At 37.0% G+C, this 24,464-nt stretch overlaps 1 protein-coding gene across 23 annotated transcripts in view; it reads left to right on the top strand.

Moving 5' to 3' along the window:
• Rabgap1l (RAB GTPase activating protein 1 like) overlaps positions 1–24,464 on the top strand; it is a 581,968-nt gene that overhangs the window by 501,512 nt on the left and 55,992 nt on the right. The window contains exons 1-2 of one of the 23 annotated variants that reach the window (XM_040276928.2): positions 2,882–3,333; positions 4,988–5,214. The exons of 20 other annotated variants lie outside the window; for them this stretch is intronic. In XM_040276928.2, coding sequence (XP_040132862.1) covers positions 5,104–5,214 — 111 coding nt within the window. In that variant the 5' untranslated portion in view covers positions 2,882–3,333; positions 4,988–5,103. Of the gene's footprint in view, positions 1–2,881; positions 3,334–4,987; positions 5,215–24,464 lie in introns of those variants that run through there. 2 more of the 23 variants (XM_040276926.2, XM_078022358.1) reach the window with 2 other exon arrangements.

Raw genomic sequence — 24,464 nt, forward strand, 5'->3', positions numbered from 1 at the left:
AAATACTTTGTGTAAAGTGAGTCAAGGTGAAGGTTATTCAAGTTTTCAGATGCATCTGATACTGTCTTCATGTTGGATAAGAGCAGATATCAGTGAATGCTTGGGCGAAGTGAGGCATATTTTTTGATTAGGTAAAGCTTAGTTTGTGTATTTTGTGGTTTACAATGTTATAATTGAGGTGAAAAGCTGAATAAGTTACAGCTTTTCTTTGTGGTCTGGAATCTACCTTACCCTCATTCTTTGTAGTGAGATGCAAATGAGGCATTAAAATATCCAGTATACCTGGGAAGCAAGTATTTAGGTAGCACTGTTCTTTTTTTCCCTGGTTTAATGTTGGTTTTTTTTTTTTTTTTTAAGAAAATCTATGTTTTCTGAGGTTTTAAGTTTGTCTAGCAATTGCTAGCAAAGATAGGAAAGATAATGTGCTGAATGGCTGCAATTCAACATAAGAATAATGGTTTTCTTTATTTACCTTTTCATAATTTAAAGAGAACTAGAATTTCACTTATCTTTGTACTTTTTGTTCTTTTTCCATTGTAAAAACCCAGTAGGTGTTACTAGATTATTCCAAAATCCAAAACATTCTGAAAAGCTTTCTTCTGTTGCTACTTCTATGGTTTCTCATTCACATCTTAATTTATCTTTTCTTCTACTTAGAGTCCTTGAGTTTTGTAATGTATACTTTTAAGCTTAGCTGGAAACCTGCTTGGAATAATGGTTTTCCATGATTAAAAAAATATTCTTCGAATTTTGTCCTCTTTATGGTTCTTTATTTCTACATCAGCAACAAACATTTTGCTTTTAGGTGGGTATACGTAACATTACGTCATGAGGACTTACTGGATATTTGTGTCAAGTTATTTAGGAGCCTGTATGAGGATGTTTGTGGCTGACTAGAGGAAGGCCGCTGGCCAGGAGCAGCCTTTGCAGGGCTCTGCCTGTGGGGGTGGGGTGAGGCGCTCAGGAGACCGTTTGCCCTCTAGACCACGTTTCTGCCATGGTTGTTTTGTCCTCCTTGCCAACTGATCCTGATTTTATGGTTGTCACGAAGAGAATGTTCAACAAGTAGAACCTGAGATGGGGAGAGGGCCTCCGCAGCCTCTCTGGTGAGGCGAGTTGATTCTGCGTGGATTGGGATTTAGTGTTCCCGCTTTGGTGCCTATTGCAGTTCTGCTGCCCCAGTGAAACAACTTGGAATACGACCACATCTTATTCAGACTTTATCAAATTTTATTTTGGCTGTTTCTAAATTAGATACTTGAGAGTGGGTGTTCTCTGAAGGCCAAGATACGGGGGGGTTTGTTTTTGGTTTGTTTCCTGGCCTCCTGCAGGCTAGGCAGGATCCCACCTGAGCTACATCCCAGCCCTGGGAGATTTGCCTCGCACTCTAGCAGGAGCCAAGTATGTTTTTGTTTATAAAGACTGTGGTCCAAGAAGGATAACTGTTGGGACAAAATCAGCATGAAATATTTGAAAAGTATTTAAAAATTATTGCAGATTTATTATTTATTGATATTTTCTTTAAAGAAAAGGCTTTTGAAAATTATTTTATTTAATTCTAATTGGTTTGGCCTCTGAATAAAAAGACTATAAATTGTAATGTAATTGATGAAAAATAAAACTACTGTCATTGAATCCACATTTTTAGACAAAATAATTGAATTCTGAAAATTCTCGACTAGGCTTCAAAGTAGACTGCATTTGTTGAGGCCAATTATTAACACTGGGGCAACGTTCTTGATATCTACAATTAATGTTACTTTTGATTTTTATACTGATAGAGATTTAAAATGTATCCCCACCTTCAGCTCCCCCAGCAAACCTGCTTGGTGGAAGGAAATCGGACACCTTCCTTTTGATTCTTTCTACACACATGTGAAAACCTCTGATGGAGTCTGTCCCTCTCAATTTACATGACCATGAGGAAGTCGGAACCTGGGGAAGTTAAATGACTTGCCCTGGGTCAGACAGATAGCTAGTTCCTGCTGGGACTGTGGAACAGAACGCCATGGTTCCTGCTGCCTGTTTGGGTGCACAACCCTCTTGGTGAACTGTAGCTGAACTGTAGCGGTAAATGGTGGTGTCCGCACCACACCCTTGATCTCAGGTAATTTTCAACAGTCTGCCTTTTCTTTTTCCTTCCCAGTGCCGTTAGTAGATAACTACAGAAACTCAGGTGTAAACAACCCTGGGAACCCAGCCAGCGGGTGTCAGTCTAGTGTGGGACAGGTGGGGTGGTAAGAGGCACATCCAAGGGCTGAATGTAAACATGACTGTCTTCAGTAGCTGCTGAAGTTTGGGAGTTTATTAATGTAGCTTTTGCTTCTGAGACTGGAGAAAATGAGTAAACGAGAAAGAGTCTCTATAGGAACAAGCTTTCCTAATATATCATCAGTTTTCAAAGAGCATGCCTTTTTTTGGAACCATACTCATACAATTAATCACATAAGGAGAAAAAACCTTGAATTTGTCCTCCCAGGCTCTGAAAGTGCAGTGTATTTTAAGAGTACAGGAAAAAATAAGATTATAATTCAAATTTAAGAGAGTCCTTGCTCAAGAGAAGGTATGCACTGGGGCTGAGATGGTGGACTTCTTAGATTTAGAAATGCAGTGTTTTTAATCTAGTCACTGTGGCTAGTTAAAACAGTCTTTTGAAGGTAAAAGTCAGAAGTTCTTAATGTTTGCATAAGGATTTGTGTAGAAAAAAACAAAGAGAAATAAACAAAAACAAAAGAAAAATTAAAAATTTAATTAAAAAATTTTTAACTTTAATTTTGTAGATTTCTTGAAGGACTTATTTGTAGTTGTCAGCTTCAGTTTATATCAAATTGTTTTTTGTTGCCTTTGATTATGTTTCTAAAAATGTTTTTGCACCCTTGTATTCTGATGCCTTAAATGTTTTATGAGTTTAATATGCAGCACATCTAGGTGCTATTTGATATTGTTTTCTGGGTGCTTTTTTCTTGACTTATAAGCATTCTACTTAAGCAAGATTACCTGTTGTTACACTGACTGTGCTCTTAGGCAATTGCTCAAACGTGGTTATGATTCTTGTTTGCCCTTGGGCGGTTGCCAGCAGGGAGTAAGGCATTATGGGAAGCCGTTTTCTTACCTTTCACAACAGGTGTCTTTGTCGGTGCACCTTATTCAGATATCAGCTTAGGAAGCACTGAGTCACTGTAGTGAGGAAAACGTGAGAGCAGGAGGAACTGCTTTCACATCTAGAGAACGGTGCTGCAAGATACTCTGACATCTTCTGGTGCCCAGGAACACAGGAGGAGGCTCACAGTGTCTTTCAAAGCACTACTGAAAAGATAAAAAGGAATTTAAAAGGTATGAACTGCCCGGTGCCTTACAATGCCTTGACTCCTGATTATCACTGAATTGTTACCTGGTTAGTCAGTGTTAAGATGAATGTGCTGGGGAAAAATTTAATGAAAATAATGCTTTAAACACAAAGCTGGGTTGGGGGAGGGGGGAAGTAAAAATGCCTTACCAGCTCAACAGGGGTCAAACACGAGTTGAAGCTGTTTTAATCTTGAGGATTTATTTTAAATATTGAAATTTTTTTCTTTAAGCCTATTAGACTTGCTTGTTTCCTAGCAATAAGAGGGTTTTCCCTAGTGTGCGCAGGCACTTTTAATCTAGAATGCTGTAGAAGTTGTAAAACTCTCCTGATCACTTTTAAATGGCACAAGGTACTAGTTAAGTCCTCATGTTAATCTGCGGAAGATGGAGATACATCAGGAAAATCTGGGGAAATAGACCTTTTAGGTCTCTGAGCTTTGTTTGCTCATTTTCTGAAAAGCAAATCAATTTAGACAACACAATTCTGCTATTGTTAATGCTATTGGTAATGAAAACTAAAAATTCCAACCAGTCTCTGTATTTCTTTTGATTTATTTTTAAAAAAGTCATCAAATTGATTTATAGTACTAACAAAAAGTATTTCTCATACCACTGCAGTCTCACCTATAATAACCAGGGAAGATATTCGGCTTCATCTCGAATATTGGATAAAGAGTTTTTGGAGGAACTTTTGTCTTCCCCCTTTTTTATTTGCTTAATGCCTTTTCATGGAATTAGCATACAGTATACATCCTGACAGTTGAGGCAGCTTTGGGACAATTCCTCTAGAAATGTGGAGGTTCCCTTACCACCTCCAGCTGTACTTTAAAATACTTCTGGTGGCTGAGGCCCCAGCACACAGTTCATGGTCTCTGCTGATTGGGATAGTCAGAAGAAATCTCTAACCTTAAAAACAAAAGGTGATAAAACTATTTATCTATGGGAGAAAATAGTTTGTACATGAGTATTGTTTCCTGAGTAATCACAGAAAACTAAGTTCTGTTTTAAAATTTTTTTTTGTTAGAGAAATTATTATTAATTGACATTGCTATCCCAAATGAATTTTTTCATTTTTATAATTTATATTTGGTGCCGTAATTTTTTAATGGAAATACTCAGAGGGGAAAAAAATAATCAAATAATCTGTTTCTCATGCTTTAGGAGATAAATTTTAACTGTGCCAAGAATTCTATAAATTCTGAGAAATTAAAATAGTTGACATGTGTTTATTTTTAGAATAGGAAAAAATAAACACTGAGTATTAAGAAAATCTACTTTTCCTCCCAGAAGATTTTTCATGTAAATAATACTGAAGTAAGATGTACTATTACAGAAAATTTAATCACCAAGAACATAGCATATATCAATTTTTATTTTTTGCTTTGTTTTAAGGGGCATTGATATAGGATATTTCTAGTTAGGAAACATCTCTCTCTTTCTTTCTTTCTTTATTTTTTTAAAGATTTCTATAAAACTGAATTTTTCCATCTGCTGTGCTAAGAATGTAGAGGTGTTGATAATGTGTACTTCCTGCATAGATAAGAGGCCTCCTTTAGTTTTCTACTGGGGGTGAATTGCTAGACAAGACAGTGACCGCAGCTGCTTTTTCCCCCCTTTCTTTCTGGATTTTGACACTCAGCCCCCTGGAACTCGGGTGGGTGTGTGTCCTGGCAGTGCTGCAGTAGGAGTTTTCCTGGGAGAGTCTGGTCTGGAGCTGGGGCAGCCGCTGCTGCTGCAGGAAGGCCAGCTGGCAAGATGATGGAAGAAATCTCCATTATGGTGGCCTATGACGCCCACGTTTTCAGCCAGCTGCAAGATGAAGACTTCCTCACTAGTCTGGTGGCCATCAGCAAGCCCAGGTCTATGGTAGGTGGCGCCTTGCTCTCTGCCCTGGGGCTGCTCTTTCTCTTCTAGACGGTAGTTACACTCCTGTAGCAACTGAGGCATTGCTGCCTAGGAATCCAAATAGAAGTACTGCTGTTGGCTTTGTGTCACAGGCCACAAGGTCTACAGGTTTCCAGTGACTTATTTACATAATTAAACACTGTAGGCTGGGATTGTGGCTCAGTAGAGTGCTCGCCTAGCATGTGAGAGGCACCGCATATAAATAAATAAAATAAAGGTCCATCAACAACTAAAGACAATTAAAATTACAGTATACATCATTGTACATTTTAAATGTTAGACTAATGCTTTCCTATGTAGTGAGATTGAGAGGAATTTTATACTGCCAAATATCACTTTGTTCAAAGCATTTGCCTCATATGTATGTATATGACTATTAGGTGAGACTACCTACATTTACAATTCAGTTCAGTCTATGAAGTGGACTATGGCATCTTTGAGAATTGACCTACCTAAAAATCAGATAGTTTTGGGGACCTTAAGTTATTACCAAGATGTCTGAAAGGAACTTCTAGTACAATTTGAGTTTGGATTTAATATTTGTAAGAAGCTTTTTATCATCCTTTCAGGGTCTTAGTGTACATGCCTGGTATAATAGAAAAATTAAGTTCTTCCTCCCTTGTGGTTGACATATACCTGTAATCCCAGCTGCTCAGGAGGCTGAGGCAGGAGGATTCCAAGTTCAAGGCCAACCTGGTAACTTAGTGAGACCGTGTCTCAAAATAAAAATAAAATAAAAAATAAGGACTGGGGTTGTAGCACAGTGGTAGAGTGCTTGCCTAGCATGTATGAGGCCCTGGGTTCAATTTGTAGTACTGCAAAAAAAAAAAAAGGGCGGGGTGGGGGGTGGCTAGGCATGTAGCTCACTGGTAGAGCAACTATGGATTCAATCCCCAGTACCATAATAAATGAATAAATATCCATACCTGTTAGGAAAATTTTTATAATACTCTTTGTTCATTATATTTAATAGTATTCATTGCAAACAACATAATGAAAGAGAATGTCATATCAGTTAAAACTGATATGTATAAAACCCTGCTTCTCTATTTTAAGGCACAGGAACCTTAAAAACATGACAGTTTTTTTAAGCAATAAATTGCAACAACAACAAGAAACAAGTTTGATTTAAAAAAAAAAAAAAGGTAAGGGTTATTTCAACCAGATACTATATTTCAACTTTGTTTAGCTTCTGATTTGAATAAACTATAAAAATGTTATAAGATAGGGGAAATTTGTTCACTAGTTATTTAAGGATATTAAGGGAATTATTTAATCTTTTTGTGCAGTAATGATACTATGATTTTTCTTTTCACTGACTTATGTCGATACTATGATTTTCTTTTTAAATGCCAGTTCAGAGATACATTTGAATAGTTACGGTTGAACTGTCTGCTGGGATTCAGAAGGATCCAGTGGAGGGACTGGTGATGTAGATGAAACTAAATGACCATGTTGATTATATCGAAACTGGGTGAAGAGGTCATAGGGATTCATTACATTTTCTACTTTTGTGAAAGCTTGAAAGATAGCTTAAAAGAATCAGATGGGGGGGGGAATCAGGAGCAAAACAAATGTGAAACCAGAGCATGCTTCTGCACGTGTTTGCTGACACAGAAACATCCGGCCTATTGCTTGTCTTACAATATGGGTAATTTCTTTTTTAATAATTTTGTTCTTTTGTGGAGATATTACCAAATCCTAGTTAACCACAGTATTTACACTGACTCAGTAAAAAATAGTCTACCTTGGTGTCTATTTAAATTTTACTTTAGGCATTAGGGATGTCGCTTAGTGGTAGAGTGCTTGCGTAGCCTGCCCAAGGCTCTGGGTTTGATACCTGGTACTGCAAAAACCATTAGTTTAATAATATTTTACCATGAAAATTTATCCAAAGAATTCAGACTTGTTTTATTTTGTCTGATAGTCCCACCAGCATCCTCTTAAATGGTCTGAGCTGACACTTTAAAAACAGAAGTTTTGGGCTGGGGATGTGGCTCAAGCATGCTCGCCTGGCATGCGCGGGGCGCTGGGTTCTATCCTCAGGACCACATACAAATAAAATAAAGATGTTGTGTCCACCGAAAACTAAGAAATAAATATTAAAGGATTTCTCTCTCTCTTTCTCTCTCTCTCAAAACCAAAAAACAAAAACAAACCAGAAGTTTTCTAGAACTAAGGGGAAACGTGAGAACACTTATAGGCTGGGGATACAGCTCCCCTATAAAGCACCTACGAAGAAAACCAAAGGCCCCGGTTTCATCCCCAGCACAAAAAAGCCAAAAAGCAAAACAGTGAAATGTGAAGTAGCACCTGAGAGGACAGGATGACCGTGACTGAGTAGTAGGGAGCGGGGGTCTCAGTGTATGCTTGATCGTGTGCATGCATGCATGCGTATGTGTGTGTGTGTGAGAGAGAAAGGAGAGGGAATGCGTGCAGAGAGAAAAATGAATATGTAAATGAACAGTAATGCACTTACCAGGACACACTCTCCTATTTGTAGATTATTAGCATGTATTTGATATAGAATTTGGTCACTAATATAGGAAGCATTGAAGAGACACAGAATACTGCTTTGTATATCAAACTTTTAAATAGTCTAGATGTTGAAGTATTAAATTACACAACTTTTTGAAGATATTTAGATTCCTTTAAACATAGTTGACATTTTAAGATCATCATTTGAAGGTAATAGTTGGTTTTGGTTCATCTAGAAAAGTTATAATAAAGTTGTTCTGTTATAAAATTTGTATCATTTGCTTTTGATTCCATATTGAATGTTTTGCTTTGCTTGAAACAAACCATTTAAATCATATGAAAGAAATCCTTAGGTTTTCTGCTTTTCAAACTGAGCTTTTCCTGTATGTGAAGCAAATTACTCGTGCTAACTTATGAAATACTGTTTTGGTTTGACTATTCTGAAGGGGATTTAGAAGTTGTCTTAATACAGGATTAATTAAATATCTTTCTGTAACTGGACTTTGTCTTATTAAAAGAGGAAATATTTTGATTCCTTTAACAGTAAAAAAACAGTTAAATACAGTAGTTCTCAGACATGTATATGATGAATTATTATTTGTTTGTTTATTTATTTTGGAGGCACTGACTGAACCCAGGGCCTCACACATGCTAAGCAAATGTTCTACCACTGAACTATATCTTCAGCACTTTATAAAAAATTTTTATTCATTTATTTATTTAGTAGCAGGGATTGAGCCCAGGGGCTTAACCACTGAGCCACATCCCCAGCTTATTTTTATTTTTTTATTTACAGACAGGGTCTCACTAAGTTGCTTAGGGTCTCACTAAGTTGCTGAGTCTGGTTTTGAAGTTGAGATCCTCCTGCCTCAGTCTCCCAAGCCGCTGGGATTACAGGCGTGCACCACCATGCTTGACTCTAGCCCTTTTAAAAAATTTGATTTTGAGACATGGTTTTTCAAATTTTAGATGTGCTACTTACCAGAAATTACTTTATTTCTCTGAGGCTTGGTTTCTTCTTCTGAAAAATGAGAAATATAATAGTACTACCTCATTGCTTTACTCTGAGAACAAGTGAGAGCATCTATAAAGGACTCGGCACAATGAAAGCCCTTTCTGATTGTCTCCCTTCCAAAGAGGGTGCGTGGTGTGGCTGTTGGGAGGGGGTCTAAAGTGGGGATGTAGAAAAAGGAGGAGAGAGGACAAGAGGAGAAAGTAGACTAGTGGGGTGAGTTACTCTGCTTGATTAGGGAATCACTATTGAGGTATCAGTTCTACAGGAAACTTGAGGCTTTCTGCCCTGATGGTGCAGAAGATCGTAGGAGTGAACTCAGGACAGTGGGGAGGCCACATAGAGCCAATAGGAGTAAGTGAAATGGGCCAGGCCATCTGCTCAGCAGATGGGATCAATTACTGCAGCAATAATCTGGCAGTGATAGACAGGCAGGGGCCACATTGCCCCTGGAAAAAAAAATTTAAAGGGCAACAAAACAATGCAGGCCTAAAGAATGAACAAGTATCTGGACATAGGCACTTGACAGTGGTGGCATGAATAAACAAATTAGTCTGGGGAAGTGGCTCAGTCTTAAAGTACCCTTTAGTTTAATCCTCAGTACCAAAAAAACAAAACAAAACAAAACCTCCCCCCCCCCCAAAAAAAAAACCACTCACAAAACAGAGAGAGAGAGAGAGAGAGAGATGAAATTAGTTTTGACATGTTGGTTAGTTCTTAGAATGGACAGGTAAGGTCATATTGTTTAGGAAGAAGCAGCAATTGCTCTTTATGGGAAGAGTAAGTAAAAGAGAAACATTGAAAATTACTGCAAGCTTCCCATTTTATCAAATTGGAAAGATTGCTGCAGTGTTAACTTGAATGGGAAATTTTGAGATCATGAATACCATGTAGAAAAGTTGATCCATTCTGGCTTTACCATGTTCCACATCTAGAAATTTGAGGTCATGGCTTCTCTGTAAGAGAATTGATTGATGAGTGGTTAGAACACTGTCCTTTAATAAAAGTTGCTCAACCAGATAACACATGCTATTATTGGATAGATGTTGTTAACTGACAGATACCAAAATAGCAGGCTTACGCCAGCAAAGGAAGGGCACTCTTTCTGGGAGCTAGTTTCTCTGTTCTATAAATGGGAGATGAGGGTAAGCATTCTGTAATTACTTCCTCCTTATCGGTTTGGCACATAGATTGCATCAAGCAAGCCAAATTAAAAACAAAAAAATCAGAGTGATTCCATATGCCAGAGATGGGGAAAACAATAAAATCAATAGTTATTTCAAATTATCACCAGGTATATGTATCAAATATTAAATAGAATAAAGCCAGCTAAGATCCATCCATTTTTAAAAAATATGAACTTTATTATGGTTATTGCATGTATGTATTTTGGCACCAGCTTATCAATTTCATCTTCAGCCAAGAAACAAAATCTTCCCTCGTTTGGTTTATTGGTTCAGATGAGTTAAGATTCTTATGATTGCAAGTAATAAAATCTTGTGCTATCTTAAGCAAGAAGAATTCATCATACGTACACACCAGGGTGTGTTCTCTTCAATGCAAGGGCAGGCTTTCCGCTGTAGCAGCGCTGGTACTGTCTGATGCTGGCAGGCTTTCTCTCTGTTTCTTGCCATCTAATTAACTTCTCCCTTTGCGTCTACTTTATTTATCTCTCTGTCCCCAAGTTCTCAGCTTTCTTATTCCCATGACAGGATACTGCTGCCAGTTCTGCCATATGCAGAGAGTTTATGTTGCCACCTTTGAATCAAAACTCCAGATTCCTTTGAAGAGAATCTGACTGAGTTGTGTCAGGTGAAGAAAGATGGTATAGAGCAGAACTCAAGAGCACCAGAGATTCTGGAGCCACACTAACTGGGTCAAGTTCTACCTCTTCCCCATTAGCTCTTGACTTGGAGCTTCATTTTTCTCATATGTAAAATTGAAATCATATTAGCACCTACTGTGTTGTTGTGAGAATTAATATATGCAATTATTAATTGCATATATGCAAATTATTATTATAATATAATATATGCAAAGCCTTAAAAATGCCTAGCATAGAGTAAGAAGCATACATATATTAGTTATTATTCTAAACTCATTCTTACTTTTCAAGTCTTTTTTTTTTTTTTTTTTTTGCATTGCTAGGGATTGAATCCCAGGGTCTCATGCATGCTGAGCAAGTATCTACCGTTGAACTACATTCCTCAGCCTTATTCAAAACCTTGAAATAAAAGGAGATTAGCTTTTAGAAAAACTGTATAAATAAATTCACCATCCAAAAATATTTAGAGTATTTATGTATTAAATATGAAATTCTTAAACTAGCTTCTATTACAAGGGAACTGTACTGAATTCTGTTTTGATGTTGAAAAGTACTCTTTTTAAGCTTGCTAGTAGTGTGGGGTTGATTTGTGAGTCAATTAAAAATATGGGAGGCTGAGGCTGGAGGATAAGGAGTTCAAGGCTAGCCTCAGCAACCTAGTGAGACCCTGTCTCAAAAAATAAAAAGGCTGGGGAAGTGAGTGGCTCAGCAGTTAACTACCTTTGGGTTCAATCCCCAGTACCAAACAACAATAAAAATCTTAATAGAAGACATTATAGGAATAATCAACATTAAATATATAATACATTAACTTTTATTAATTTGTTTCACAAAATTATAATTTATCCACTATGATTAAAAATTTTACTCTGGGTTTTTTGTTTTAGCACTCAAATTTGTGTTCAGTAATTGAACAACACTATTCATTGTGTTCTACCATATGCTTTGTTGTATGACTGGCATTAGGATCTTAGTGTAATAATGTATAATACAGTAACTTTCATTAAGCTGTTTCATAAAGTTATAGCTTTTCCACCATGGTTAAAAATTTTACTCCAGTTTTTTTGTTTTGTTTCAGCCATCCACATTTGTATTTAATAATCAATCAAAAAATTTTTTAATTTACCGTGTGCTGTGTTTTAGTACTAGCACTAGAATTTGGGTGGAGAAAGATATACATACTATGAATCTCAGAGCAGGGAAAGGTAAGATACAAAATAGTCAAATCACATACCAGCTAGTAATAAATGCTATGCAGAGATTTAAAGTGGATTGATGTAATCAAATTAATCCGGTGATTAATTGGATGTTTTGTATTAGATAGTCAGCAAGGGCCTCATTGGTGCCATTTGAGATCTGATTGATATCCATGGGAAAATTAGGAAAAGTATTTTAGGCAGAGGAAACCTCTGAGAGAGGCCCCCACAGAACAGGTGAGTCAGTGTGGTTGGAACACCATGAACCAGGAACAGACTAGTAAGAAATCAGAGGCCAGGCTATGATTAATGCTTTGTAAGCCAGGTAAAGTAGTTCAGATTTTATTACTTACATGCTGTCACTGTATTTTAAAAATCCAATGATCCACATTTTAGGAGTGGTTAACAGAAATTTATATGATTGAATTATTAGAGAAGCAAGGATTTTTAGCAGACTGAAATATTGGTAGATGGCTTCTTTACTCTTTCTAAAAATCGTTCATTTTTAAAAAATTAAATTTATTTTTAACTGATACATAAGCACATAAAAATGTACATATTATGCAGTATCACATGATGTTTCAATACATGTAGATATTATGGAATGTTTAAATTGGTTCAGTATATCTGTCTCATCAAACATTTATCATTCTTTATGGTAAAAACATTCAAATCCTTTCCTCTAGCTTTTTTGAAACATTATTATTATTCTCTGTAGTCACCTTACTGTACAACAGTATGCCAGAACCTCTTCTCCTAACTGTAGCTTAGCACCATTGAACAGCCTCTCCCCATTCTTTCCTACCCTCTGTTCTCCCCTGCCTCTGGAACCTACCATCCCACTTTCATCTGCTGAGATCAACTTTTTTAGATTCCACATATGAGTGAGGTCATGCAGTACTTATCTTTCAGTGTCTGACTTATTTCATTTAGCATAATGATCTCCAGTTTCATCTGTATTTTCACAAATGACAGGATTTTTTAGAAGACTGATTAGTTGCCCATTTGTGTATGTGTACCACCTATTCTTTATTCATTCATCAGTTGATGGACACTTAGATTGTTTCCATTTCTTGGCTGTTGTGCATAGTTCTACAATAACATGGAGGGCAGATGTCTCTGACATACTGATTTCATTTCCTTTAGCTATGTAGTTAGCAGTGGGATTGCTGGATCATATGGTAGTTCTATTTCTAATTTTTTGAGGACCCTCCATACTGTTTTCTATAATGGCAATGCTAATTTATTTTCATACCAACAGTGTACAAGGGTTCCCTTTACTTCACATCCTAGCCAGCACTTGTTATTCTTAGTGTTTCTGACAATAGCCATTCTTACTGGAGTGAGGTTATATCTCATTGTTGTTTTGGTTTACATTTTTGTGATGATTATCTTTGTAGCCCAGAGAGTCTCAACAATTTTGAAATCATGGTTTTCTTTGGCAATCTGGTTAAATCTTTGAACCCCCTTACCAGGAAAGTGTTTTCATATGCATGAAATAAAAGATATAAGATTATATTGAAATAGTTATCAAAATAAAGCCAGACTTATGATATAGTAAAATGTTCTTCTTTATTAACGATTAAATAACATGATATGGTAGTCAGTTTGGTAACTACTTTAATTATGTAGTACCCCTAACATGAATGAAAATATTTGTAATTACTGTTAGTGATATTGAACATTTTTTCACATACTTATTATAGAAATCCTCTTATCTCTGACAGGGCTATAGTTGTTCAGTTAATAGAAAAATCTGGTTCAGGAAAAGGAGCAAAACAAATGGTATATACTAACTTAAATATTTATTTAAAAACAAGATTCATTCTCAGTTTTGTCTTTGTGCTCTTTCTTTCCGTAGGAATTCTGAAATCCATGTATGTTATATTTTCAGTTTCTTTAAAAGGAAATTAAATTTGTGAAGCAGACTAATGGCAAAAATTTATAAATTTTGTATTAATTTTTTTGTTTGTTTACATTTTGGATGGTAGCATTTCCACCATTTAATGGGACAGTGACTTTTTTATTTTATCTCTCATCTTTGTTAAGTCTTTCTAGTCAGCATAGCTTTTATAGAAACAGTAAATTTTTATTTCTGTTCTTTTCATTATGAACATAGACAGGTTTGGGAACAAATGCAGTTAGCTCTTTTTAAACATAAACTAAATTGTGGGAACAGCCTGGTAGCCACAAGAGTTCACACCCAGGGTATTAGATTTCATTATATGAGAAGTCAACAACATTAATCAGGCAAGGTTTTTAAAGACTATAAGATCATGTTGTTTTGCTACATGTAGTTTCATGGCAGGTGACCATAAATCTCAGTGGGATGAAGTGCTCCCCACCTATCTTTTTTTTTAAAAAAAATATTTTTTTAGTTATACTTGGACACCTTTATGTTATTTATTTATTTTATGTGGCGCTGAGGATGGAACCCAGGTCCTCATACATGCTAGGCGAGCGCTCTACCACTGAGCCCCAGCCCCTCACAGTCTTTGAATGGTGAGGGCTTGGCTGGTCGTGGTGGGTGTAGCTGAGTTTCATCGGATGTACTGTTATTCCTAAGGAATCATCATGGAATTTGAAAGTTCTCAGAGGAAAGTTTCCCAGTGGCAACATTTGAGATGTATATGTAGATATAATATATAGTTATTGACCTTTTATGTGGTCATTATAGTTAGATTAGCTGTGTAAAACATACCTATATTTTTCAATAGCACACATAGTTTATATTCAGAAATTATATATTCACAGATTTGTTATCATAAAACGACATATAATGATTAAAAAATGCAGTAAAACCTGATTGCAACTTCAAACTTACCAAACACAACCTTAATCCTTTTCCTTTTACCTGGAACTTTGAAGTAATGGTCATTCTTCTTTTCTATCTTTCCAAAGGTTATTAAAAACAAATCTTGCCAGTGAAATTCTAGGGCATACCAGTATCATTATCCCAACCTGATTATCTTTGTAGCCCAGGGATGTGCAATAGTTTTGGAGTCATGGATTTCTTTGGCAATCTGGTTAAGTCCGTGAATAAAATAAAATATTAAGATTATAGAGGAAATCAATTATACTGAAATCTAGTTATCAAATAAAAATCAGTTTTATGATAAAGTAACATGCTAAGTATTTTGAGATATATACAATGCCTGTAATGTAAATGAAAACAACTTAACAAATCACAACTAACACAGAAGATTATTGCCTACATTTATAACTGCAGGAACCAGCAAATTTTAATTAGGAAAATAGATGCTTTTTTTTCATCTTAGCTCAAGGACAGACCCATGAGCCTTTTTTTTTTAAATAAATCTTTTTTTTTAGGTGTAGATAAACACAACACATTGCCTTTATTTATTTTTTATGTGGTGCTGAGGATCGAACCCAGGTCCCTCCCGTGCTAGGCGAGCAATCCACCACTGAGCCACAATCCCAGCCCCTATGAGCTTTTTTATACTTTATGACTGTCCTAAAGTTTCCTTGGACTAACTATAGCAAAAAGAACAAAGGCAAGTTTTTACTCAGCACTGTTAATGCCAGTGTTTGTATGGAATAGAAATGGCTGGTGATTCATTGCTTCAGAAAATAGGTCTTGATACCCGAAAGAGAGAAGCAAATGACAAAGCTTCCATAACTTGCTGGAACATTCTTTAAAGATATGCACTTTAGATATATAATAGTGTCCAGGATAGATTTCCCAGCATATTATCTGCATCAGATCTTAAATATTGAAAACCAACAGCAGTTGTTGCATACATTTTTCTTTAATTAGACAAGAGCATTTTTTTATTGCTAGTCTGCAAAAGATAGTAGCTGCTTAAGATACTATACATTTGACAAATGTTGAGGGATGAACTCTAGTCTTCATTTTCTACATTGAAACTGTATTATCCTGAAATCTAGTCGATTTTGGTACAGTCCAAGGTTGAAAGGCCCATGGGGGGAGGAAACAAGGACACACCACTTCACTTTTAGGGTCACAAGTATGAAATGGGATACATTGCCTTTACTTGAAGCTAGATTTAATCATGTGGTCACACCAGTAGTCTAATAATGGTTAATTTAAAAAATTCAAATGAATATGACAACCAGAGTTTGAGTTAAAGAATTTTAATAGGTTCCCCAAATGGGGAATAGTTTGGTGTTTTACCCCCAAGTTCAGTAGAGTTTTTTTATTTTTATTTTTACCAGAAACATTTAAAAACCATCCCACCACTGTCCCTCTTTTTAAAACAATGACAAAGAAATGTGGTTGATCGAAATGTATAATATCACTTGTTCTCAGCATATTTCACAGTGCACGAAAGCCTTTTCCAGGCCTTGCTCAGGGTGGTGGTAGTGAATGTATGTGTCCAGAAAAAACTTGGTATTTTCTCATGTGATGAATATTTCCCATTCTCTTTTAAAAGAGAAAGGTGGTGGGATGTCTTTTACACTGTATTCTTCTAAGAATAAAATTCAGAATCCCTGCCGCTAGTGGTGAGATGAGTTTCTCATACTCTAGGTCTAAGCCTCATTTTGAATGCTCTGAATAAAGGAAGTCATTGCTTATAACTTCTAACAGATAATGCTTTTTCTCATTGATCTTCTTTCAGGATTTTCTTTGTGCAGCTTTTAAAGCTTGATAGAAGCCAGTACCTTTAAAGCTAATCAAAGCTTACTTTGGCCTGGCAAGTCTTACATTTTTTTTTTTTTAAGAGATTAAGGAAGAGACTCTTACTGCCATGTGTTTCACTAGGATTTATTAAGACAGAATTAGTCTTCCAGCTAATCAGACTATGAGGAGGGGGAAGGGCAGGGAGCTTTTGTTTCTATAACACCGTAAACCAAGTAGAATTGATAAACCAAAAGACCTAGAAAAATCATCTGGTGCTTTTCCTTCTCCATGTAGAATTTTATAAATATATATATATGTGTGTGTGTGTATGTATATGTGTGTGTATATATACATATATATATATGTGTGTGTATGTATGTGTGTGTGTGTATATATACACACATATATGTGTGTGTATATATACATATATAAATGTGTGTGTATACAAATATGTGTGTGTATATATGTATATATGTATGGGTGTGTATATATATGTATATGTGTGTGTGTGTGTATACACACACACACATATATACATGTAGAATCAATATAGACAGGATTTCATAAGTTATTCAGTGCCATATTTTTTATTATCACTTATTTAATGTAGAAATTGTCCCTTATTTGCTTACTGGGAACTCTTTCAAGATGGCCTTTGTGTCCTTTTGATATATTTCCTTCACTCTTAGAGCACAACTTGTTTTTGGAACAGAATTTTCTAGCTCTGGTTTGGTCTTTACCTAAAGATTTTAAGGATTCTGACTAATTGGTAAGTTGTAACCATCTCAAGTTCAGATGTAAACTGAATGATACTTTAAGTGCACTGTTACTATTTGCCACAGGTCTCCTGGTAACTGTAGGAACAAAAAGATGACTTTTCTTTTATACCAGAAGGTTTCATTAATTTTTAACTTTAAAAACATTTACATGTATTGTTTTTATTACTTCCTGGTTGAGCTTACAATCAAGTGGCCGAAATACTATGTGAAAGATTTTATGTGCTGGCCTCTGTGGTTGAAGACAGACTGCCTCCTATTTTGCATCTAGGTATAGGTTAAAATAAGATTAAATAATTAAACAGCTTCATTTGATTCATCACTTTTTGATATGTAGTTAGTTATTTGCTTGTGCAGTGAAGTTTTGAGCTACATATGCTCAAAACTCTACTCTTCAGTGAGCTCTGAATGGTACACAGGCAGTTAGTGAAAAGGAGGAGAATTGGTAAACCAAGAAGGACCCAGAAAAGTCATCTGGAACCTTTACTTCTCCACAACGGGTTATACCAAAACCACTCCAGAAAGCCAGTCCTTTCTTTAAAGTTTTCGAAGAGGTATCTATTCCTTATTTAGTAGAATTTCTTAAGAACTTTGAGCCAGGGGCTGTAATCACTCTTCTCTCTAGCCGCCATCTTCCGGGAACAGTTTCTCAGTCTGATGCTTGAAATTACATAAATATTCTATTCCTAATCAGAGATTCAGTTGGCTCCCTTCATATCTGTATTGACTCATGATTTCCAATTTTATGAATGACCACTGGGAGCTCCTTCAGGATGTTTTTGTGTACTTTTGACATGTTTCCAGTATACTTTAGGTTTAACTTGCTTTTGGGAGAGCAAGATATCCAGGCCTTTTGTATTTTCCACATATCCCTGGATATGTGGAAAATGAATAGATAATGATATTTAGAAGCTAAGACCTATGCAACAGTGTGTTCATTGTTCCTGGGGTAAGTATTATTGCTTCTAGTCTCTCAGCAGACAGGACTGGGGAATGAAAACACACACACACACACACACACACACACACACACACACAGACCTCTTATGTGCGCTTGAATCTGTTATTTCTCTGACCATGTGCCTGGAAAGCTCCGACTTTGCGCTGTTACCTCCATCTCCATTCCAGCCCTGCAGAGCTCTTTCTAGTTCTCTTTCTAGCCCCCTTCACTTATTTGACAAGTGCCCTTGTATGTGCCATGTCTGCTGTTTCTGCTGTCACCTCCTGGATGGTAGGAACATCGTCTTCTCCTTGTACTACCTCCTCACATTGGGTTGTACCCCTCCCACAGATACCTTCCTCATTCTGCTTGGGTTCTGATATACCCATAATGGGTTGCCACTGTAAATGTCCTTGTCATTTGCTGCTGTGCTGTGACACACAGGCAGAGCCATCCCTTTGCATGGATACCCTTCTCACCTCTTGGACCCTGTCTTCCTGTACTCTGTTTTCATAGATTTGGATATACATGAGAATTGGATACTTAAGAACTGACTGTAGAAGCCAAGTGTGGTGGTGCACTCCTTAGTCCCAGTCACTGGGGAAGCTGAAGCATGAGATAGATTGAGACTTGGATTTGTCATGAGTAAGCTGTGTCATTAACAGACAAACCTGTATGTGTCTTTCTACAATATCAGAACAAAGTCATAGGCTACACCACTTTCTTTCTTTTTTATTTTGGTACTGGGTTAGGGTTAAGGTTGAGTTTAGGGTTAGGGTTAGCCCAGGCCTTGAACTCCTGGGATTGAGGTATGGGTTAGGGCCAGATCCTGTATCCAAACAAAGAATTTACTCCAAAGGGAGGAAACAGGAGCAGAGGTTTTCCAGGTATGATACCTAGACCTAGATTATGAGTGGCTTTTGGAAACTTTTTAGAAATGCAAATCTTACTCTTCACCTCAGATCCATTGAATCTGAAACTCTGGGAATGGAGCCCAGGGATCTGTCCTTTCATAAACCCTCAGGGATTTTGAGGCATGCTAGTGTTTGATACTCACCGTCCTAGAGAGGGGAGGAGGGAGAGTCTCCACTCTGATCTGGGTTGCCCATGCCATGGTGAAGGCAAGGCCCCTTTCTTAGGGATTTGGAGCCATCCCATAAAATAAGGGCTTTCAATTGGCTCAGGACGGGAATATCTACTCAGTTCAACCTACCATCCATGGAAAGTTCAATCCTCTAGGGAAACTCTTAGAATTATAGAAGAATTAAACTTTGTTTTACCATTTTGGTTAGAAACCTTTTTTAAAAAACTTTTTTTTATTAATTGTTGATGGATTTTAAAATTTATTTATTGGTACGTGGTGCTGAGAATTGAACTCAGTGCCTCACACATGCTAGGCAAGCGCTCTAACACTGAGCCACAACCCCAGCCCTAGAAACCTTTTTTTTAAAGGCTAATAGAGGGGCTGGGATTGTAGCTTAGAGGTAGAGCGCTCACCTAGCATGTGCAAGGAGCTGGGTTCGATCCTCAGCAACACATAAAAATAAATTAATTAATTAAATAAAGGTATTGCGTCCAACTACAACTAAAAAAAATATTTAAAAAAAAGGCTAATAGAAACTACGTAGGGGTCAGAGATGGTAGATAGCATCAACATCATAGAAATGGAAGTTGCACAGTTTTTATTTCAAGTTCACATCTGGTGTAAGAATGCACAATTAATACTCTGCTATCCTGGCTATATTTTTGTTTGGTTTTATAGTATGGGCCTTGTACATGCTGGGCCAGTGCTACCAACTGGCCCCGTGGCTGTTCTTTGCAGTGTCACTAATATGGTTCATAAATTTGATTCTCTACAGACATGGAGGTTTATTTTCAGGCCAGTAAGACAGGCTCTGAAGTAAAACCACTTGACAGAAAGTTGTGTATCTTTTCTGTGAGTGGCATGAATGTATGAGTGAGATCTGTGTGTGATAGAGCAGAAAGCACAGTCAAGTTCAGCCTCTCCACTCTTGCTGTAGTGGGCCTGGCCAGCGAAGGTGTGCTGTTGGACAGACTCCTGAGCTGGGTGTGTCCTGCATTCCTTGGCTTTTTTGACAGCCCAGAGAGGTAATGGCCACACAGTACCTGGACTTGAGAACACTTACATTCTTACTTGAGGTTCCTGAACTAGAGCTGATGCTCTTCCTAAGAGGTGATAATAGTTCTGATTTTCATTTTCTTTGTTCTCAGAAGATTTTTATTTTTTTGGTAGTGTTGGGGATTTATCATGAGTAAGCTGTGTCATTAACAGACAAACCTATGTGTGTCTTTCCACAATATCAGAATTTATGAATAACAATAAATATTATTGTATCACAGGTTATACCACTTTTTCTTCTTCTTCTTTTTATTTTGGTACTTGGGATTGAACCTGGAGTGCTGTACTATGAAGTTACCTCCTCAGTTCTTTTTATTTTTTGAGACAAGGACTTACTAAGTTGCTGAGGCTGATCTCTAACTTGAGATTCTCCTGTCTGAGCCTCCCTAGTTGCTGGGATTATCGGTGTGTGCCACTGCACACAGTTCATAAATGTTTTTGATTCAGGCTTAGTGGTGCACATCTGTAATCCCAGCGGCTTGGGAGGTTGAGGCATGAGGATCGCAAGCCAGCCTCAGCAAAAAGCAAGGAGCTAAGCAACCCAGTGAGACTCTGTCTCTAAATAAAATACGAAATAGGGCTGGGGATGTGGCTCAGTGGTCGGGTGCCGCTGAGTTCAATCCCTGGTAACCCCCTCCCCGCAAAAAAAAAAAAAAGGTTTTTGAGATCTCTGTTTCTGAGTTCATGTGATTTATAATTTTAAAAATATCTAGGTATAAGTAATTTGACTTTTTCCTGACAAGAAACAACAAATGAATATATAATGTAATAAATGCCCACTCAGCATTTACAAGCCTAAGAGATTTAAATAAATCACTTAATGTGGACTTTGGCTTAATTTTATGTTGTCCTTAAGTGTTTTCACTTATAAGTAATTCCTTGAAAATGTCTCAGGAAATTGTTGGCATTAGATAAGAACTCAGAGCCGAATATGGTGCTGTACACCTATAATCCAAGTGAATTGGGAGGCTGAGGCAGGAGGATGGCAAGTTAAAGGCCTACTTCAGCTATTTAGTGAGGCCTTAAGCAACTTAGTGAGACCCTGTCTTAAAATAAAAAGGGATGTGGATTTGGTTCAGTGGTTTAGTCCCCTGGCTTCAATCCCTGGTGTCAAAAAAAAAAAAAAAAAAAAAAAAGAAAGAAAGAAAGCAAGAAAAAAGAGATGAAAGAAAAGAGCAGAACTAGGAAAAACTTAGAATTCTGAAAATTTGAAAATTACAGCACAGGAGGTTTTTAATTTATGAATTTATCACCTGTGACTTACCACTTCCCCGAGCTTCTCTTACAAGCCCTGGTACTATGATGACACTTCATGACTTTGTGGACTTCCTGAGGCTGGGCCAGGAGTCAGTCTTGATAAACAAAGCTGTCTTTTCAGCATCTAGATTCAAATTTAACTTCATTTCTGGATAACAAAGTTGTCTTCAAAAGGAAAGCCTACCACTAGTACGTAAACAGAATTGATGAGAACATGAAGTCCAAGGGAATGATGGTTTTTAGCAGGAAAAGAGCAGCTCAGATTAAATTGAGGCATTCTTTAATTTGGTAAATTTCACAGAGGTTTCCATGTATATTAATGAACCTAAACTATTGTACACTTTATAGAGACAGCAAAGTGCTTCTAATACTAATTTATAATGTTAGCTAGTAAAAATGTGTTTACGAAAAGAGAAGAAACTTTACTGAGAATTAGAAAATACCCCAATCTACCAATTACTTAGGTTCCATATTTATAGACTCACCTTGGGTCTCCCCAAGAAGTCACTGTTTTTTTCAAATATTTACCTGTATTTTATAATTTTTTGGCTTATATGTTACACTGTAACACTATAAATAACATTTCCAAAAAAGTCACAACCTTCGTGTGTAACAAGGTCTGTGGTGAGAAACAGGGAAGGAGAGCTGTCATATTAATTTAAAAATTGCAGTGCCTTTTTTTTTTTTTTTTTTGTACTGTGGATCAAACCCAGAGGTGCTAGCTTAATCACTGAGCCACATCCTCAGCCCTTTTTAAATATTTTATTTAGAGACAGAGTCTTGCTGAATTGCTTAAGGCCTTGTTAAGTTGCTGAGGATGGCTTTCAATTTACCATCCTCCCGCTTCAGTCTCCTGAGCTGCTGGGATTACAGGTGTGCGCCATTGTGCCCAGCAGCAGTGCCTTATTTTAAAAAACTGATATCTAGCAGTGGGAAGTTCTGTCTTCATTTTAAATGTTGTTATCACCAATACCTGGTGCTAGGTGATCAGCTAAGTGTGTGCTTCTTGAAATAGAATTTAATTGAGTGAGCAGTGAAAAACCAGAAGTCTTAACTTGGAGCTCTTCCCTTTGGAAGAGATATGGTGAGAACCAGAAGCCTAAAGTCTAGTAGACACTTCCTCTTCATCCTGTTAGCTACTGTTCTGGACATTGTTCTGCTGAACTGTTTTAGAAATTCAGTAGCATTTGCATTTGCCTGAGGCATATATGAGTGGGAGCCAAGTTACAGTGAACAATTTTGGATAGCAACCTCTCCAAAAATAGTAAAAGAAGACCTTAGAGATAAAATCAAATTGTGGACATTGAAAAAAAAATCTTTTTTTTCTTTTTCAGCCTTGTCATGTCACATGTTGGCATCATTTCAGGTGATCAAGGAGGATGTTTCCCCTTGAGCTAAAAGCTTGTAACACAGATTTGCACCATGAATCACTTTACATGTGTATTCTAAAGCCCTTGGATGTACAGGAGAAATAGGTACTCTTTAGCAAGTTCTGGCCAGTCCTTATCAATTATAGTAGCTAAAGAAATAAAGGTGTACCTCACTATTCAAATTCAGGAACCGAAGTCTATTGGATAGCTGTACTGTGTGTTTACAGATTTCACTCCAAAAGCTTAAGTCTAGATCTCTGGCCAAGTTCAGCTGGCTCACTGTTCCAGCTCTGGGTATAACTGACAATTTACTCATAGTTTCTAGTAATAAAAGATAATTAAATAGCACTTAAATGTTCAATTTGACCCCTCTTTCTCTTTTCTTCCCCCTTCAGTTTAAGTAGTTCCTCAGTGCTTTTTCTACATCCACTATTTGGAGGAAGTTTGTGCCATCAGAGTGACTTGTGTGTCCTCTCATTTCATTTCACTGTATTTCCCTTTGCAGTCATTTTTTTTTCCTTTATCTTTTTTCCTTTTTGTACAGGGTCTCATAAGTTGCTCAGGCTGTACTCAAAATGCCTGATCCATCTGCCTCAGCTTCCTAAGTGGCTGGGATTACAGGTGTGCGCCGCTGCACCTGCAACAGGCATTCTTTTTAAAATGATAAATGATATTGGAATTATGAAAGACTGCAACATCTAGTCCTCAGGAGATCCCCTTGAGTATTCTTACTTGTACTAGTTAAATAGTTTCCCCTAGTAAATTATTACAGTGGGGAATTTATTAGGGAAAACATCATTTAAAAATTTTACCAGCAGCTATAAACTGTCATTTGCAGCTCTCGGCTGACATTCAAACAGCCGCAGTCTATGAGTGAGCTTTTACTTTCAGCTGCTGGGGAGGTTGTTCAACTTCTGTTCCCATGGAAACGAGGCTAGGTGGTGGGGAGGGAAGTGAGGGTTGAAATGCATATTTCCCCATAGCTTATTTTTCCCACTTCCCTGCAGTTCCCATAGAAATGAGGACATCAATGGCAGCCCATCCTGAACTTTGGAGAGCAAGCCTCCATGTGTGCAGTAGATGGACCTTAAAGAGGCACATGAAAAAGCCCTCCCTTTGGCCTCTCCTTTACTTGTGCACGGCCAAGCATAATCTCAATTACAGTCTCTTTGGGTCTATTCAACATCTTAAAAACGATCCAATTTTGTTTTCAATCAATTTTTGGAGAGTCAGTTTGATATTACCTTTTTTTCCAAAATGAGAATTCTCTTAAACATCCTCTTATTATTAGGTGTATAATTCTTCATGGGTTTAGAATTTAGCATTTTTTTTTTTTTTTACTTCTTATGGGTTTTTGTTTTTGTTTTTGTTTTGTCTCCAAGAGTTTTGATTCAGGGAGCACTCCTATTGTGTAACATAAAAAAGTCTCCTCAAATAGTCCCATTCTCCTGTATTTTAGAAGTTACCCCACAGAGCAGAGGTAATTATTGGCTCTGTCAAATATATCAGAGAAGTCTGCTATTTTAATTTGTTATCACAATTTTCTGGTTTAGGTAACAAAAACATCCTGTTAGGTGGGTTCTGTGTCTTTCCACCTATCGGCTCCGTGTCATC

This window comes from Ictidomys tridecemlineatus, chromosome 10, assembly GCF_052094955.1.
Source record: "Ictidomys tridecemlineatus isolate mIctTri1 chromosome 10, mIctTri1.hap1, whole genome shotgun sequence".
In the NCBI taxonomy this organism is placed as follows: Eukaryota; Metazoa; Chordata; class Mammalia; order Rodentia; family Sciuridae; genus Ictidomys; species Ictidomys tridecemlineatus.